The sequence below is a fragment of the Eurosta solidaginis genome, chromosome 4 (assembly GCF_040869045.1).
Source record: "Eurosta solidaginis isolate ZX-2024a chromosome 4, ASM4086904v1, whole genome shotgun sequence".
Classification (NCBI taxonomy): Eukaryota; Metazoa; Arthropoda; class Insecta; order Diptera; family Tephritidae; genus Eurosta; species Eurosta solidaginis.
In genome coordinates this window covers 249,439,056-249,456,700 of record NC_090322.1, presented here as the reverse complement: position 1 = coordinate 249,456,700, position 17,645 = coordinate 249,439,056, and the positions used below count along the sequence as shown (strand labels likewise).

The window sequence follows — 17,645 nt, the reverse complement described above, 5'->3', positions numbered from 1 at the left end:
GACTTGACTTGGCGTAAACTTGGCAACTTAGCCACGATTATACTCCACTTGGCGCATAAAATCTGGCATCATAATCAGCGTTGAAATTTATTTTTAAATAAATGTCAATTTGTATGACAAAATGTCAAAATGAAATGGAAACAAACAAATGGCATCTCAAAATGTAAACGTCACTTAGAACTTACATAGAAAATCAAAATTCAACAGACTTCTAAGTCAAGTTAAGTTTTGAGTAATCAGAAACATGCAATGTTAATTTAACAGAACTGTAAGTGACAGTTCGCAAGCCAAGTCAAGCCTATGCTTAGTATCAGTAATGGAGCCTTTAGCGTTATGGTATGGCACCATTAATCGATTACATTGATTTCCATAAGGTAGGTTCGATCAGCTGTTTTATCTGGTTATAGTTATATGTCACCATTAATTGGCCCTTTATTTTCGGAGGGACAGAGCAGCACGACGGTGCTACCATGGCGGAACCGTACAAGGAGGCAGCATGGTGACATATCTACAAACATAAATAAAAATTCCACGTACTTTGTTTTTGTAAATTCGATGGACTAATATCAAAATCGTACTGCACCGGAAGTATATGTATCTAATCAATTAAAAAAGTATCCAATAAGGTGTCCCGTGCTGCCACCTTGTATAGTTCCGCAATGGGTGCTTGGGTGCTACCAAGTAAATAGCTGCCCCAAATTTACCACAAAAATTAAATCAACAGAGCCACCGTGTGTCTCCGAAATTGGTCCAGACAAATATCAGGATCCCAACATAATTTTCTATAGAATCGTCCACGTCGTCGACACATTCCAACTTCTTAAAAAAAATTCGATGGCTATGGCACTAGCATGTGGTACACGTCAAAGGCTGTCCGAGGTAAATCCCGATGGAGCGCTGTATTTTATAGAGAAGCTTTTGTTCCAAATATATGAACATTTTGATGAGCAAGTTTTGGTTGATGTCACATTTAAGTTTTCAAATCCACCTGCGTTGTACGTTAACTTCTTATACTTTACTTTTAAAAATAAGGGCTAGTAAAAGTTTTGATATCCATGTTTACAGGATTACAGCGCATCGTCTAATTCTATCGGCCGCAAGCCCATATTTCAGGCAACTCTTTAAAAGCGAAGAAGGCATTTGTCCTCTCATTGAAATCAGTGACATCGACAGCGATATATTTGAGCGTTTGATAACATTTTGTTACACCGGAAAAACGCTCATAACCATTGAGAATGTAGATCGAATGCTTAAGGCGGCTTTAATATTGCAGCTGGACGAAGCTGTTGCTAATTGTATTGACTTCCTAATGGAATATATAACTGATTATACATTGGCGCGGGCGTATACCTTTGAGAATGAGGTTCAGTGTGCGTTATTAAGTGCGAAAATATATGAATATGAAATACGGAATTTTGCGAGTGTAAGTGTACTTGGATGTCTTAATAATTTGAATGTGTTACATCCATTAACCCCCTTGGTAAACATTTCATCTTTCAGGTAATCCAAAGTACTGAATTTTTAAATTTCGACGTCACCAAACTGCAGAAAATTTTAGAAAGTGATGATTTGAATATAACAACTGAAAAAGAAGCATTTAAAGCAGTAAAACGTTGGTACGAATATGATGAGTCTGCGCGTAAACAAAAAGTTTTTGATTTAATATCGTGTTTACGATTGTCGCAATTTCATACCAATTTCATTATGGAAAATATCAATCCATTACCAGGCTGTCATGTTCTAGCAATGGAAGCGATATCGTGGGTCAATGTTCCTTCAACCCGTGAAAATGTATCACTAAGATTCACAAGTCCTCGTCCACGCATAGCTGAGGCATTTATGGCGTTTAACTTTTGGGTAATTGCCACTTTATACTTAATATATATTATTGTAATGTAACACCAACACTGCCAGCAACAGCGTCTTGAGGATTCTGTTGCGGTTCTGTATACTTTGAACGCCTTTGCGTGTGTAATAGCAGTACTTCGTTCTGCTTAATAAATACGTCCATTCTTGGATTGGGGTACTACGAACTATTCAGGGTTAAAACAGCTCCGGTAAAATCGGAGTAATTTAGATTCGTCGCTCTTCTGTTATGGGAACTATTTCATTGCAAGGTGACTGTCCTACTTAAATGACTGATAGCTGTCTAGCAGAGTTGTTCTTGGCTGAAATTCTTTTGAATGTGTCTATCGGTTATTGTTGCAGGCTAGCTCATAGACATGTGTGCAAATACACATGGATATCTAATGAGAAAAAAAAAATGACTGCGTTCTGTTTACAGTTTTGAACTCTGAAAGGAAGTCTTGTTATTTTCGAGACTTGCAATATTTTGCAATAAACCTACAGAAACTTTTATTCCTTTTATAATAAGACAGAATAAAAGTCCGGCCTTATAACTATGGAACGGCTCATCCAAATGAGACGAATTTTCTGTATTAAAAGTTTTTGTTTCAACATAAAGCGGCAACGTTGTTGTTATAGCGATAAGGACACTACCCAAATGTATTGGGTTATCGATTATGATGGTCCTTTGCCGGATGCAGATCCGGTAACAAGCACCATTAAGGTACTAGCCCGACCATCTCGGGAACGATTTAGTATATGAAACCTTGAAGGTCATCCCGCCCTCATACCCACTAGATCTATGAGGAACTTAGGTTCGCCAGAGCCTCGGCTGTTAAGAAACAGGATTCGCCACGGGTAGGTGAGGTTGATAATTGGAAAAGCTATATATTGCACAGGCAACCCCTTGAAAGTGTTGCGCTACACAATCCCTTCAATCAATTTGTTATTTTAGTCGCCTCTTACTACAGGCATACCTTCCGCGGGTATATTCTAAGCCCCCTAACCCGCTGCGGTCAGAAAGCGGCGTATAAAATTTCAAGGCAATATTACAATTGGATTAAACTGTATGTAGAAAAAAAGCTGCAAGTTTACTATGGAGAAGAATAAGTATAGTACTAAGAGAGTTGGTTTTAGTTTTTCCATGAAAAATTTCTGGTATTGCTTACAAAGACTTTCAAATTAAATGACCTTATAGGTTTCAAATCTAGACATTTAGAATAGTCTATTGCTAAATTTTTTTTCATTTGGATGAGCCATTCCATAGTTATAGGATCGGACTTTTATTTGTCCTTAAAAAATAGAAGTCTGGATTTTATTTTTAGTTGTAATTTTTTTGAAAAATTTCCGAAAGATAAAAAGGATGCATAATTCGCCATGGATCCTAAGGATCTCATAAACTTTCACCTAGGGCAAATTTTTGTCCCGGTCTTTTTCGACTCAAAAAATCTAAATAACTATTAAATTGGGTCTCTGTTTTAAAGTGATAATTCAAAACATTTCAGGATGAAGACTCCAGAACCATCTTTCAATATAACACAACTGAAGATTTGTGGCAGAAGTGGGTTGATATCAAACCAGGTGTGCCAGACGTCCAGGCAATTTTTATGGATGACAATTTATTTCTCATTGGCGGGATCCGAAACAATACAGCAATTAACGAAGTTAACAGCTGGAATTTCAGAACAAAATTATTTCAACGGTTGCCCCCAATGAATCAGCCGCGATATCTACATTGTGTGGTGGAATTAAATCATAAAGTCTATGTAGTTGGAGGAAAGGGGGAAGATGATGAGATTTTAAACTCGGTGGAAATGTGAGTATGAATATAATATACATTTACGTATGTATCATATAATTTGTAAATTGAATCTTACATACTTCGTAGACGCTTAACCTTAGTTAGTGAAGCTTAGTTTCGCTAAGTGTCGCTTGTTGTCAGCAAAATTTACAGCTTCTCCAACGCAAATGTCAAACTCACCTACCCATGGCAAATCCGGTTTATTTACCAGGCGAGGCGCTAACGACCCGAAGTTCCTCACGGAAGGCAGGGGTTGGATGACCTAGAAGGTTCAACGTAGTCATATCCATATCAAATCGGTCCCCCGATGGTCGGGCAAGAACCTTAATGGTGTTACTTTCCGGAACGTACCGGATCATAATCCGGGAATGGCCATCAACATAGATAAAACTCCCTACGCTCATCAAGGTAGCCGTTCTATGTACCGGTGCGACTCGTGATTTTTCCCGACCAATTGCTGTCTGTCATTTCAGTGCAACCCCATTTTTTACAGACATACCTGCCGCGGATATATTCTAAGCCCCCAGTTTTATCGCCTCGCACTTCGTCGCCGACTAAATCATCGGCGACCTTAGAGCATGGACATGGCAAATGCTAACTATACATCCACGTCGATGGCATTAGGCAACCGACCGTCTTACACCCAAAAATACTGGACGTGACGTTCGATCAGGATTTACTTTTTAGCGAGCATGTCTCCGCAATTGTACCTCATCACTACTTAGTAAGTAATATGCCTACCGCTTGCATGATACGCGTCCCCGATATGGTCGCCAAGCCTAAAAGTTACTCACTGGAAGAAAATACAGGCCATTGCTCTCAGAATCGCTACGGGCTGGTTTCACATGTCTTCAGAGCACCACATACATAGTGAGGCGAGAGTACTCCCCATGAGAGAAATGCAATGCTCAATAAAGAACTGTAAAATAAAACTGTTTGTAGATGATGCTCTGTTGACAATAAGTGAAGAAAATATAGGGGTGGCCTTTGAAAAAATGTAGGAGGACTTGAATTCTCTCTACATTTGGTTGTGTAAAAACAAGTTAATGGTAAATGTGGAAAAAACAAATTACATGGTTATATCCACATCAAATAAACTAAATTTAGAACCACATACTTTAAATATAAAAAACGAAACCATTAGGGAGATAAATAAAAGCAAATATCTCGGCGTCATAAAAATAAATAAATTTAAGGCGCGATAACCTCCGAAGAGATCTAAGGCCGAGCTTCTCTTCCAATTTGCGTCGTGCTCCTCTTTATTTTCCATACAAATTGGCCGGACGGGACCTACATGTTTTATGCCGACTCCGACCGGCATCTGCAAGGCAGATGAGTTTTCACTGAGAGCTTTTCATGGCAGAAATACACTCGGAGCGCTTGCCAGACACCGCCGAGGGGCGACCCCGCTTAGAAAAATTTTCTTCTAATTGAAAAACCTTATTTCTAAAATTTTGATGTTGCTTTGCCCGGGGTTTGAACCCAGGGCATACGGTGTGGTAGGCGGAGCACGCTACCATCACACCATGGTGGCCGCGTCTCGGCGTCATAATTGACAATAAATTAAAATTCTGTGATAATGTTGACTACGTTGTGAGTAAAATCTCAAAGAAAATTGGATTATGAAAAGAACATGCAAATATTTAAAAAGGAAATATAAAATATTAGTATATAAATCCATCATAAAACCCCATTTTATATATTGTGCCAGTGTTTTGTTTATCACATCGGACTCACAAATAAACAAGTTGCAAAAAATGCAAAATAGAGCAATGAGACATATACTCAACGCGCGGTACGACACAAGTATTTCATCAATGCTGAACACTCTTAAATGGCTGAACGTAAAGCAACTAATCTCCTTTCACACAATGAAATATATATACAACATTAAGACAGGAGCACTTCCGGACTACCTGAGAGAGAACTTAAGCTACAGCAGTGGTACACACACCTATCCTACTAGAGATAGACACAATTTCATATTACCACGTTGCCACACAGAAAATGCAAAGCTAGATCTGTACTATAAAAGCTTGAAAATGTTTAATGAGTTACCTGTAGATATTAAAACGTGCAATAATTTGAAGAAATTTAAAAACCTATTATATAATTATTGTAAAACATATATTTAATACGAATTATATAATTATTGTAAAACATATATTTAATACGAATTATATAAAATCAAAAGGATTATAGGCCATATGGCTGTCAATAAATAAATAAATAAATAAAAATAAATAAAAAACAGTTTCTATTGAATACCCAGAAACCTGGCCATCCCAACAGACTTCTAACTGAATAGGCCACTCTTCCCTTTTCACAGGGGCTTAAGAAATCATCTCCGCAAGCATTTTGAGGAACCCACTCGTATGTAGAACACAAAAAAGCGTTTGATCTCTATGCCAGGAATTTCCCGGCGAGCCGCGTTCTTAAAGATAAATACCCTGAACTTGCAGAAGAGGAAAGCAATATCCCTAGGGAGACACGCGTCACTTCGATCTGGATACTGTAAAAGCTTAAATTCTTACCTTTCCAGACATAATGTGTGCCCACATGACACCAACCATATTTTTAATTGCGATGTGGAACCAACGCCTCTAACACCCCTTTCACTCTGCTCCACCCCTGTTGAAATTGCAAAGTTTCCTTGGACTCCCGCTAGACAATTTTAATGACAATTCATGAGTGGTCACACCGATTGGATGGAGTGAAGCACTGCTACAACAACAACATAAAACTTTCGGGAAGTCCTAATCAGTTTATGTGCTTAGTTTTTACTGGGTCTATTAAGCTTCCACTGGCGCCGCCGTTCGCCTTGCTGGTTCGAAAACCACTATAAAGTCTAACAAAATATAATCATATATAGATAGTGACCTTTATACTATAGGTAATTAAAAAATCTGTGGTAGCAATACTTCGTCCTGATTAGTCTGAGTGTTTCTTCGTGGATTTCACATGACGAATTAAACAGGCGAATTATTCCGGTACGTAGAACCATCTGTAGTAGTGTTACGGGATTCATATCTAATTTGATAGATCACGCCATACATTTAACACTTTAAACTCTAACTTCCATATCTATTTAGGTATACTGCGTCTGATGGATGGGAGTCAATAAATGCTATGATAACACCTCGTTGCTGGGCTACCGCAGTTGTTTTTAACGAAAAAATTTATGTTTTTGGTGGACATGATGGAGATGACTTAAAATCAGTCGAATGCTATAATCCTATAACAAACAATTGGACTCAATGCGCGGATATGAATGAAGGACATTCTAATCCAGGTGTAAGTTCAGAAATTATAACTTGAAAAATATGAGCTTTTATTGTAAGTAAATAATATATTCAACATTTTAGGCATCAGTACACAATGGACAAATATTTGTTGTAGGTGGTTGCAATTTAGAAGAAGAATCTTCAACGGTGGAACGCTACGATGCACAAAGAAATGAATGGACTAGGGTTGTATGAAAGATATATTATGTTGTTTTAAGCCTACAACGTTCATTTTTTAGATTTGCTCTTTGAATATAGGATGCGAAAAACCCTATTGCATTTCAATCTACAATCAATTGTGGTGTGTTGGTGGCGGTGTGAATAATAGAACTTCAGATTGCGTTTCAGTTTACGATGAGCAGAATGATAAATGGATCGATAAAAAACCAATGCCTGAGCATAGCTTTTACTATTGTTTTACCGTGCCGAATGCTTTACTTTAAAGTAAATTCAAAATGTGGGAATTGAAAAAAAAAAAAAAAAAATTTCACATTTTAGAAGCTCAATATTTGAAATAGGCACAGTTTTGGTGATAGACGGTGCCAAAATCAATTAACATTCATACATTAAATTCTACAATAGGCACGGCGTAGGTGTCAGCAACCACACTACCACATCGTTGTGCCTACAAGATTCCTTGAGCGAGGGTCCAAATTTTATAACTGCATAATAAATTACTTCAAAATAGTTAAATATTAAAGCAAATACAAATGCATTTTAATATACAAATGTAATTTTATTTGCTATAATGCAACAAACTTAAATGTTCCTATGGATTGATTAAATGTTATGGAGAGAAATGTTAAATAATAAAAAAGTCACATTACTTAATATATTTATCCATGAATTTTTTATGGAATTCACTACGCAGTGAATCGTTAATGAAATTTGACTTCTTTTCACGTTCAGTGCGTGCGCAATTTTTAAAGACAACATCATCATCCCAACGTCGTTTCACTTTCAAAACGTCATTGGCCTCATTTTTGTTGGCATTCGGTCCTGTACCTGGCGCGTAATTGATCAATGGATTACCGGACAAAATATTTTCCATACGTATACGTTCCTCTTCCTGCTTCTTTTCTTGTTCCTTTCGTGTTTCCTCCTGCAAACGTTCTTGTTTGATTTTGTTCAACTCTGCCAACAAGGCAGCAGTGTCATCTTCATCATCTGAATCTGAATCTTCCTCTGAACTATCTTTGTCTATTGGATCGTCAGCATCTAAATTTACTGGCACAGTTGGCTGTTCAATACGTGCACGTTTTGGGGCACCTGCTGCACTGTTGGCTGCTGAATTATTGGCTTCGATCGCTTTGCGCACAATTGATGGTAATGTTTTGTTAGGTCGTGCTTCACGTTCACGTTCCTCCAACTCTTTGCGGAAATCACGATTACGTAGTTCATCGGCTGTGCCTTGTCCAGTTTCTCTAAGTGTTTGTAAAAGAGAGTTTAGCTTAAAATCATCAATTATATATAAAAAGTATTGGTAATTCTATAAGGCAGCAGGACACTACTAATACGCGTCCAAAAATATCGAAAGAGGTGTCAAAAGACGCGTATTAATCTCGACAACAATAATCCGAAACCGGAAAATACAAATTTTATCTCTGTCCGGAGATATTTGCAGTTGAATTTGGCGTTTGTCATTTGGTTGTTGTAATGTTGGGGTACCCACAAAAAAAAATTGTGAACATAAGTGTTTTGCGCGGATATAGTTTTGGTCTCCAAACTCCAAAACCCGACCAAAAATATCGGGAGGTGTCAAAAAACGCGTTTTGATCCCAGGACAACGAATCAGAGAGCGGAAATTCAAAATTTTATTTCTGTCAAAAGTTTTTCCCAAAAAACCGAAAATGGCCCCGGAGCGCGCCCAAACCGGGGGTGGGATCCATAGTATTTTTGTGCAGAAAACCTTTCTGCATTGGCGGCCTTTGGCCGCGCTTATAAAAAATTACCCTGGGTGGGTCCAACACCGGTTTGGAGACCAAAACTATATCCGCGCAAAACACTTTTACCCACAGTTTTTTTGTGGGTACTACAAAATCATCAAAACAACAACCACATGAAAATTTAAAATTTTGTTTGCAAATATAACCGAAACGAAATAAACCGAAATGAATTTCCGCCTTCGGATTCGTGGTCCTGGGTTCAAAACGCGTCTTTTGACACCTCTGCCGATATTTTTGGTCGGGTTTTAGCAGTTGTGAGCTGAAGTAAACAATTACCATTTTTTATAAGCGCGGCCGAAGGCCGACAATGCAGAAGGGTGTTCTGCGCAAAAATACTATGGATTTCACCCACGGTTTCGGAGACCCGCGGGTAATTTTTCGGTTTTTCGTTAATATCTTTTGAACGAGTTAAAATTTTTATTTTCCGGTTTCGGATTATTAATACTGATGTCAAAGCGCGTCGTTTGCACCTCTCTGGACGCGTATTAGCAGTGTAATGTGTCGTATTGAATTACAAAAGTATTTACCTGTATTTTAGCTTGGTATGGCCTGGTAAGTCTCTACTGGAATATTGTTTGGAAAGTGCACTCAAATCTTTTTCGCCACGGCCAGTACCTCCTCGTGCTGGATCAAATGTAGGGCGTGCAGCTGTAGTCATGATGTTAAACTATTTGTGAGATTATTGTGCAATATTTTATGTGTATCACTATAGATGTAGAAATTAACAGATTTTATATTAACTATTTCAATTCCGTGTTGCTTAGTTGTTAATTTATTTCTTTTGCTTACAATCGTTTAGTTATTGTTCTTCATTTTACCTTTTTATTCACAATTATCTTTACAGCTGTTTCGGAAGTGTACCGAAATCAGTTTTGTAAACTCCCGTCCCACCAGCGAGATGTATAATTTACAGGGTGAAAGATGAAATGGAAAAGATGAATGGTAATATGGACTTGGTGAAAATGTTTTTGTTAGTGATGCGCCGAACGGGATATTCGGCTCTGCCGTAGAATCCGATATTCTCGGTATCGGTTTTCAACCCGTCAATTTTTTTCATAAGGTGTCGCGCAATCCGATCTTATCGATTTTAATGTTCGAATTTTTTTTTATCGATTTCAGGTGTCGCTGAAACCGAGATTACTGGTTTTGTTATCGAAAACAAAACTGTGAAGTAAATGCCAACGTTTTCATTTGTTTGAATTAGAAATTTATAAAATTTTACAAAATGTACGAATATTGATCATATTTTGTGAAAAAGTTCAGTTCATATTTAACACTAAAATTCTGTTTTCAGGAGAAAGCATAAAAACAGAGCTCAAAATGAAATACTTATGGAATTCATGGAGAAGTCGGACGGACATCGCCAGGGGATTCCCAAAAAGGGATAATACACTTGTTGATTCCCTGTGGCACCAATTCTGTGGTCACAAGGCTTAACAGTACAAGTCCATTTTTGGCAAAATTGAGTTATTATCATGGTTGAATTTTCCTTATTCGATTTCATATAGTGTCAAAATTTTGTGAAGATCACTCCAATAGTTAACGAGATATTAAGAAAAGGCAAACAGCAGAAAAATAGCATGTCTAACTTGTGCTTTTATTCCATAATAAGTTTGTTGTTCGAAAACGTACATAAGTATACTTGTAATGTTTTATTCAATATATTTTCCTTCCAATGCGTATCATTACTTAACTTATGCCTTTGTTCTATGCTTTATTTCCTATTATTTGTAAACATAATAAGAGATATGTTATTTTTCCAAGACGTCTTATTTGTGTCAAATAAAATAACTTGACTTACTTAGGTATAAATTACGTTTTTAAGCGTATTTGGAAAACTAATAGTATTTATGTAAGTTATGTAAGCCAGCATAAGATGCATATAATATCATTTGACGGCCACCGTGGTGTGATGGTAGCGTGCTCCGCCTACCACACCGTATGCCCTGGGTTCACACCCCGGGCAAAGCAACATCAAAATTTTAGAAATAAGGTTTTTCATTTAGAAGAAAATTTTTCTAAGCGGGGTCGCCCCTCGGCAGTGTTTGGCAAGCGCTCCGGGTGTATTTCTGCCATGAAAGGCTCTCGGTGAAAACTCATCTCCCTTGCAGATGCCGTTCGGAGTCGGCATAAAATCATGTAGGTCCCGTCCGGCCAATTTGTAGGGAAAATCAAGAGGAGCACGACGCAAATTGGAAGAGAAGCTCGGAGTATATCGCGCCTTACATTTATTTATTTTATAATATCATTTGAGATATCCCAAAAAAAGTTTGTTCGATTCCCTCGAAAACTTTTTTCAGATTATAATTTAAATCTTTAAAATGCTCTCCTGAAAAACGCAAAAAACGCACTTGTGCTGTTAAGCCTTGTGACCACAGAATTAGCGGAATCGCTGAATAGCGCAGGACCTACCACAAAAGATGTGAATGGTCAGAAAAAAGTAATAAATGGTGTACATTTGTGTTAGTAGAAGCCCTACTCCTATTTATTTTTTTTTTAGATATGGACAGATTGGAAAAGTGAGGTAAAGAGGAAGTTGGCACACAACAAATTTGAAGAAGGCGCCACTGGTGGAGGAGGGCCATTTAGTAAAGAAACCCTAAACCCTGTGGAGGAAACCATAACGCGTATTTGCGGAATGACACAAAGTGTTGAAGGTGTTTCCGGAACATCCGGTGGCCTTGAAGAGGAATATTTAATATCAAGCGACGATGAAATGCTTTCAACTTCTAAACGTTCCCGCCTCGAATGCTCCATGGCTCGACATCAAATGAGCGGCTTACCAAATTTATCGAGTCGGACACTGAGTGGAAGAAAAGTGTCTCTAACAAAATGGATGATATCCTCCGGATACAAAATGAAAGAAGTGACACAAATGGACGCTTACTTGAAGCCGTTGATAAGTTAACGCAGGAATTTGTGTCCTTTAGCTCTAAAATTTTACCTTTTATAAGCCAACGTGAATATGACCCCTTGGGCGAGCATAAGCAATCGTAAAGATGTTAGATACTTTTCTTACTCAAACTTTGTTTACTTTCTCGTACTATATTTACATTTCATCATATTTTTTCCTATTTTATGTATGTAAATACTTTTCATTTATATACAGCTGTGTTCAATTGTATAGTAGCGAAATCCTAAATGGCATAGTTTAAAAACAATTTTTGTTTTTTTAAATTTAAAATATAGTGGAATAGCTCATTTTTTCCCATGTAAAAATATATTTTGTTCATGCGGAAGAAAACACGCAACACCCTCAGCAAAAAAATTCTATAAAATCAACGGTAATTTGTACCGTCTATAAACTTGCATTTTGTTTTGATGTGCTACAAAACTGCATTTTCGAAAATTGTGTAAAAGTTTTGAATAGAAAATTTTAATTTTTATAAGTTTTTTAGAAGTTCGATTTACTTTCTAGAACTTCGTGTTAGCTTTAAATTTTTATTTATGTGCTTTCTATTTGCTATTCCGCTATATTTTAAATAAAAATTATTTAAATTAAAAAAACAGATATATATTTTTTTGAACACAACTGTATATATCGTCGCCCGCTTGCCAGAAGCATGAATGTGCCAAAATGAAAATGTTGGGAAATCGAGTTTCAAAGTTTATTGCTCCCTCAAAATTAGAAGAATTAGTTTCTAATGTAAAAGTGTATCTATATATTATATGCACACTATGCTCTTTCAACTGAGATAATCGCTCTGCTCGCATTCCTTCTATTTTCCGAGATTTAGCGCATTTACTTTTCTGGCACAACAAAAATTTTAAAAACTGATCTAATTTTTTGTTAGCACAGCTATACAAAAAAATTTAAAGTAGTCGGATCAGGTAATGCGACTCATGTTTTCTATACATTTTGATGCGCTGAATCCAAATACACTATAAGAATTGTCCGAAGTGGTCATAGTATGGCCTTAACCATAAAAGACGTAAAAAAATCACTGCAGATTGATTTTTAAATAATGTTAGGGCCAAGCCAATACCTGCTAGGCCAATTCTGTTGGCGGATTGGGATTCGGAGCATCACAGTACTTGGGAAAACATCCGCGGCTTTGACTTATCGAAAGTATGCATGTAAATGAAAAAGTTACACATTCAATTCAATTTCATATACACTAATGTATTTTTATTTAAGATATTATTGCAAACTTAGAACTAGTTCTTATTCTTATCAGAATCAGAATCTTCTGAAATATTGGGTTTGGGTAAAGCGTTGCCCTCAAGATTTTTTTTAAAACGAATGATATTCTTTTGTTATAACCAGTTTTTCACACAATATTTTAAAGAATTTTAGTTTTGATTCGAGAAGAGGCAACGACTTCGAATAAATCGGTTTGTCTTCAATTAAACAACTATCTTTTTTTCGGATATTCAGCTATTAAAAATTCTTCATCGGTATAATTTTTTATGAAGAATTCCTTATACAGCTCATCTTTTGTGTATCTCAACTAGCATATATATCGCATGGGAAGTTTTATAGATCTCTGAGTAAAATAATTATAAATAAAAAAATCGTCATACAATTGTGTGTGAACCTCGAAAATTTTTGGTCAGTTACGAGTTGGTGCCCAACATTCAGGCACGTATACCGGAACATTCGAACATACCAATGTGTGCTGTTCTTACTTTTTTTTCAAAAATTGTTTAGCCATGTCAACGAATGTGTCATATAAACAGGAAAATCGTTACCTTGTTGCCAAAACCAGAAACATGAATGTGCTACATTCATTTTTCTGGCTCAACACTGTGTGACTGAATGTACATTCATGAAAATGGCACTGCAAATTATTGGGGTTTCCATGTGCGTAGGAAGCTCTAGATTTAATTAGAACCTAGAGAATCTAAAGGGTAATATAACGAGGCATATAACACAAAATCGGAAAAATTTCACATTCATGCTTCTGGTTAGTGGGCGACGATATGTAAGTACCTATAAACTTAAAGTTTGTACAACAATGAAGACTTTTGGGCTATTCACGCCAACCTGCTTATGAAGTTATCTGTCTAAAAATTAAATTTCTCTAGTGTGTTTTGTTTTTGTAATAGAATAAAAAATATAACCACATAAGTGGATTACCTGATACGTACGTTTACGTGAATAGTGCATTTAATTTTTATATATATGAAATAATTTTTATTTAAACAAATTAATGAATTTTGGAGTCATGTTATGTCTTAATCAAAGAGTTGTAAGTCTTTTGTACGTACACTGATGGCGATATTCCCTAAAGACTGTTAGCAATCTCATCTCTTATTCTTCGGCCCTCATTGTGCATATTGGTGTTTTGCAATATTAAAGCAGCTTCATTAGAATCTTGGAATATAGGCAAATTTACATTCTCATTCCACTCGACGTTATACTTCCGGCAGATGTTATGTAGTGCGCAACACACATTTATAATTTTAACTACTTAGCTTAATAATGCAAGGTCCCTTGTAAGCAACGGAATCGGCTTTTCAAAATTCCTATAGTCCGTTCTATTATGTTCCGTCCCGAGCAATGTGCCATGTTAAATTTGTATTCTTGAGATGCATACGGAGGGTCGCGATAAGGTGTCAACAAAAACGGTTCGATGGCACATTCTGAATCGCACAGTAGTCTAGATATCCGATCCCTATTTTCCTATTGATTTAGAAAATATTGTCGAGCATTGCTTATATTTCACGCAAATGAGTCATGGCTTGCACCAGGGTAACGCCCATCTATAGCACGAATCACCATATTGCTGTCGCAAATCTAAAACCATAAATTTCGAATAACATTTACTAAAAGAAAGGTTAAAAATACTCACAATCATCGTATTCATACAAAAATAGCCCTTTCTGATAAAGAATAAATGTTCGCTGGTATCCGCTTTCATTACTTTAATATGGGCACCATCGATTTTATTTATTTATTTACAGTCTTGTAGACTTAATTTCTTAAATTTCTTAAATTACATCTATGAGATCTCTTTATGTTACTGCTAATTGATTTTTGTTTTTACATCATTAGATTATCTAAAAGACATTGTTTTGCAGTAGTTGAACAATAATTTCTTAAAGTGATTGATATTTCGACATTGTTTTATATCATTTGATAGCTCGTTATATTCTCTTAATCCATCGTAATAATTTTTTTGTCGAATTCCGATATTACAGCTGGCAAATAAAAATTGTTTCTATTTCTCGTTTGATAAGCATGGAGCTCATTATTATATAACACGCGGTCGTTCAAATATGTCGGAAGGTTACCTAGTTTCATATTATGTATACATTTTAAAGTGTAGTACATCGTGAGTTGTTTCACAATCAGCCAATTTAGGCTATTAAGCGTTTCGTGTATGGCAGTGTCATATCGTTTTTTGAGGATGAACAGCATAGCTTTATTTTGCTTCACCTTTAGTTTTGTAATGCTCGAGTTCGCTAACGTAAATAAAATTTTAGGGGAATATATGAAGTGCGGTTCTACAATAGACCTCTAGACCATTATTTTGTAATATTTGCTCACGTGCTTGCACGTTCGGAACATAAATCCATTTTTTTGTTGATATTTTTGCCTCTATATATTTCAGATGCCCATCGAACTTGAGTTTCTCATCAATGGTTACTCCTAGGTATTTCATTTCATTAATCCTTTGGATATTACTACTTGCCATTTTTAGGGTAATATTGTCTTCTGTTATTTTTCTGCTCATGATCATCCATTTTGTGTTTTTCAATATTTAGTTTTAACTTATTTTGACACAACCACTTGTATATAGCATCCAAATCCGCTTGCATTTTGGACACAGCTTCTATCTCCGTTGGACAGCTTATTGTCAATAATACATCATCTGCGAAAAGTCGTATGTTGCAATGGCTAAACAGTTTTTAATATCGTTTATATGTAAATAATGAACAAAATTGCTGCAAGTACAGATCCCTGCGGTAGACCTATTTCAACATCAACTTCCGGCGACTGTGCATTTCTGATTACTGTTTTTTGTTTTCTTCCAGTAGCTTTTAAATCAATCAAGAGCCGTATTTCGTAATCCTATTCTTTTTAGCTTTCTCAAAAGGATACCCCTGTCAATTGTTCCAAATGCTCTTTTTAGCTCTAGGAAGACCGAAACTGTTATTAGTTTTTTTGACATGGCTTCTTTCCATTCCGCTATTACCAAGTTTAGGGCAGTTTCACAAGAGTGTTTTGACCTGAAGCCCGATTGCTCATTTATTATAATTTTCTGTTTGTTCAGGTACCCTAGAAGCGTGTCCTTTACGATTTTCTATATAATTTTTAATCGCTAGGCCGTATTTCCTCCGGGTTTTCCGTCCCTATGACTTTTTCAACTGGTAAAACTGCTGAAATTTTCCAACTTGCCGGAAAGACACCTTTGTTAAAGCTTTCATTGATAATGCACGTATATGTGTATCCTAAGTATTCCATACCGTCTTTAAATACACCTTCAGATACCAGCTTGTTTCTTCCATACTTATTTTTTAAAGTCGCAGTTGTTATCAAGAGCTTGTTCCACGTTTATTTGTTTAAATTTAAATACACTTCTAATATTATCCTCTGGGGTTTCATCTGGTGTAGTTGATTCAATATTATTGCAAATTGTTCTTATGCTTTCGATGAAGTAAAGGTTCAGTTGGCTTGCAATTTCATAGTCTTGTTCAATGATCACATTATTTATAACGATGCGTTTTATTTGCGATGCGTCACTGTTCAAGTTTATGGCATGTTTGAGATATTTCCACATTAGTCTTTGATTATTGTAATTTGCCGCTATTTTGTTTTCCATGAATTGTTTCTTTTTTATTTTGATTAATTTCTTATAGTGACGGTTTGCATGGATATAATTGTGCCATTCATTTGTATTTTTTGCTTGCTTGTAAAGCTCATATTTTAATTTGTTAAGTTCAGTTAGTTCGCGGTCATACCACTTATTTACAAAATTTTATTTGTACTCGTTTCTCGTAGGTAAGCATTCCCATTATATCACACACGATAGAATTTATTGTTTGAACTTTAAGTCCTATATCACAATCATTAGCTTCCATGAATTTGTAATTTCTAAGTAGAGCTATTCGATTTTCCTTTGTATAGTTATTCCAACACACGCGAAGTTCGTATATTCTCATTTTATGCCTTTCGTGAACAGGCAGGAATTTTATATTTGCGGTAAAAATAGTCCCTCGTTTGTCTTTTTTCATTCTCGTCCATTTTTAAACTGACCCATTGGCGACAATTAGATGTTTGAATATAAGGACAGGTGATTTTTCAAACCCTTCTCATACGTACATATATCATCAACTTAAGTATGAGGTGAGAATCATTTCAAATAAGTGTTTAAACCCCTGGAACCTACTAAAGGATTTTGCATCTCTAATTATTTAAGCCAATCGGAATAGAGAACTTTTGAAAAAATCGGGTAACTTGCTTTTTTAGCAACTTAAGGACAATTCGAAAACATGTTCGATTTGGGTCATTTTATTTGAATTCAATGTTCCCTATTAATTTTTTGAAAAATTATGCAAAGTGAGTATTTAAATTTTTTATATAACTTTTTAGTGTTTTGTTTTAATAACTCGGTAATTGGGTGATGCAAAATCCGCGTTAATCTGGCATTGAAAACGCCTGTTTTTTTAAATAACTTTTGAACGGGTAGCAAGAGAAACATTTCGCAATTGGATTTTTATAACTGGCTGTGATGCGCATCCGTTGATACCCACCTCGACCATATCGGTCCAATTTTCGACATGAACAACAAAGCGCCTAGACACTAGACAGTCTTAAACGAG

At 36.1% G+C, this 17,645-nt stretch overlaps 2 protein-coding genes across 6 annotated transcripts; one reads left to right on the top strand and one right to left on the bottom strand.

Moving 5' to 3' along the window:
* Positions 1-438: 438 nt before the first annotated feature.
* Positions 439-7,767, top strand: LOC137251276 (kelch-like protein 5). Of its 4 annotated transcripts, XM_067785588.1 has the most exons (8): positions 439-681; positions 789-995; positions 1,066-1,423; positions 1,501-1,857; positions 3,351-3,661; positions 6,739-6,940; positions 7,012-7,119; positions 7,170-7,767. In XM_067785588.1, the coding sequence occupies exons 2-8, from the start codon at positions 835-837 to the stop codon at positions 7,371-7,373; spliced, it is 1,701 nt and encodes a 566-aa protein (XP_067641689.1). In that variant the 5' UTR covers positions 439-681; positions 789-834; the 3' UTR covers positions 7,374-7,767. The 4 variants fall into 4 exon arrangements, with proteins under 4 accessions (XP_067641689.1, XP_067641690.1, XP_067641688.1 ...); XM_067785589.1 differs by having other exon boundaries at positions 439-995; positions 7,012-7,116; XM_067785587.1 differs by having other exon boundaries at positions 439-995.
* c12.1 (spliceosome-associated protein CWC15) lies at positions 7,642-9,797 on the bottom strand. 2 transcript variants are annotated; one of them, XM_067785593.1, is made up of 3 exons: positions 9,695-9,797; positions 9,404-9,582; positions 7,642-8,354 (listed from the first exon to the last, which is right to left on the bottom strand). In XM_067785593.1, the coding sequence occupies exons 2-3, from the start codon at positions 9,532-9,534 to the stop codon at positions 7,754-7,756; spliced, it is 732 nt and encodes a 243-aa protein (XP_067641694.1). In that variant the 5' UTR covers positions 9,535-9,582; positions 9,695-9,797; the 3' UTR covers positions 7,642-7,753. The 2 variants fall into 2 exon arrangements, with proteins under 2 accessions (XP_067641694.1, XP_067641693.1); XM_067785592.1 differs by having other exon boundaries at positions 9,666-9,775.
* Between the last annotated feature and the right edge of the window lie 7,848 nt (positions 9,798-17,645).

What these genes read in the sequence shown, in the direction of transcription:
- c12.1 (XM_067785593.1), bottom strand. Translation starts at nt 9,534, where the DNA reads ATGACTACAGCTGCACGCCCTACATTTGATCCAGCACGAGGAGGTACT. An exon ending in CATACCAAGCTAAAATACAG is followed by an intron (nt 8,355 to 9,403) that starts GTAAATACTTTT and finishes ACAAACACTTAG; the next exon opens with AGAAACTGGACAAGGCACAG.
- LOC137251276 (XM_067785588.1), top strand. Translation starts at nt 835, where the DNA reads ATGGCTATGGCACTAGCATGTGGTACACGTCAAAGGCTGTCCGAGGTA. An exon ending in TTTTCAAATCCACCTGCGTT is followed by an intron (nt 996 to 1,065) that starts GTACGTTAACTT and finishes CCATGTTTACAG; the next exon opens with GATTACAGCGCATCGTCTAA. An exon ending in AAATACGGAATTTTGCGAGT is followed by an intron (nt 1,424 to 1,500) that starts GTAAGTGTACTT and finishes TTCATCTTTCAG; the next exon opens with GTAATCCAAAGTACTGAATT.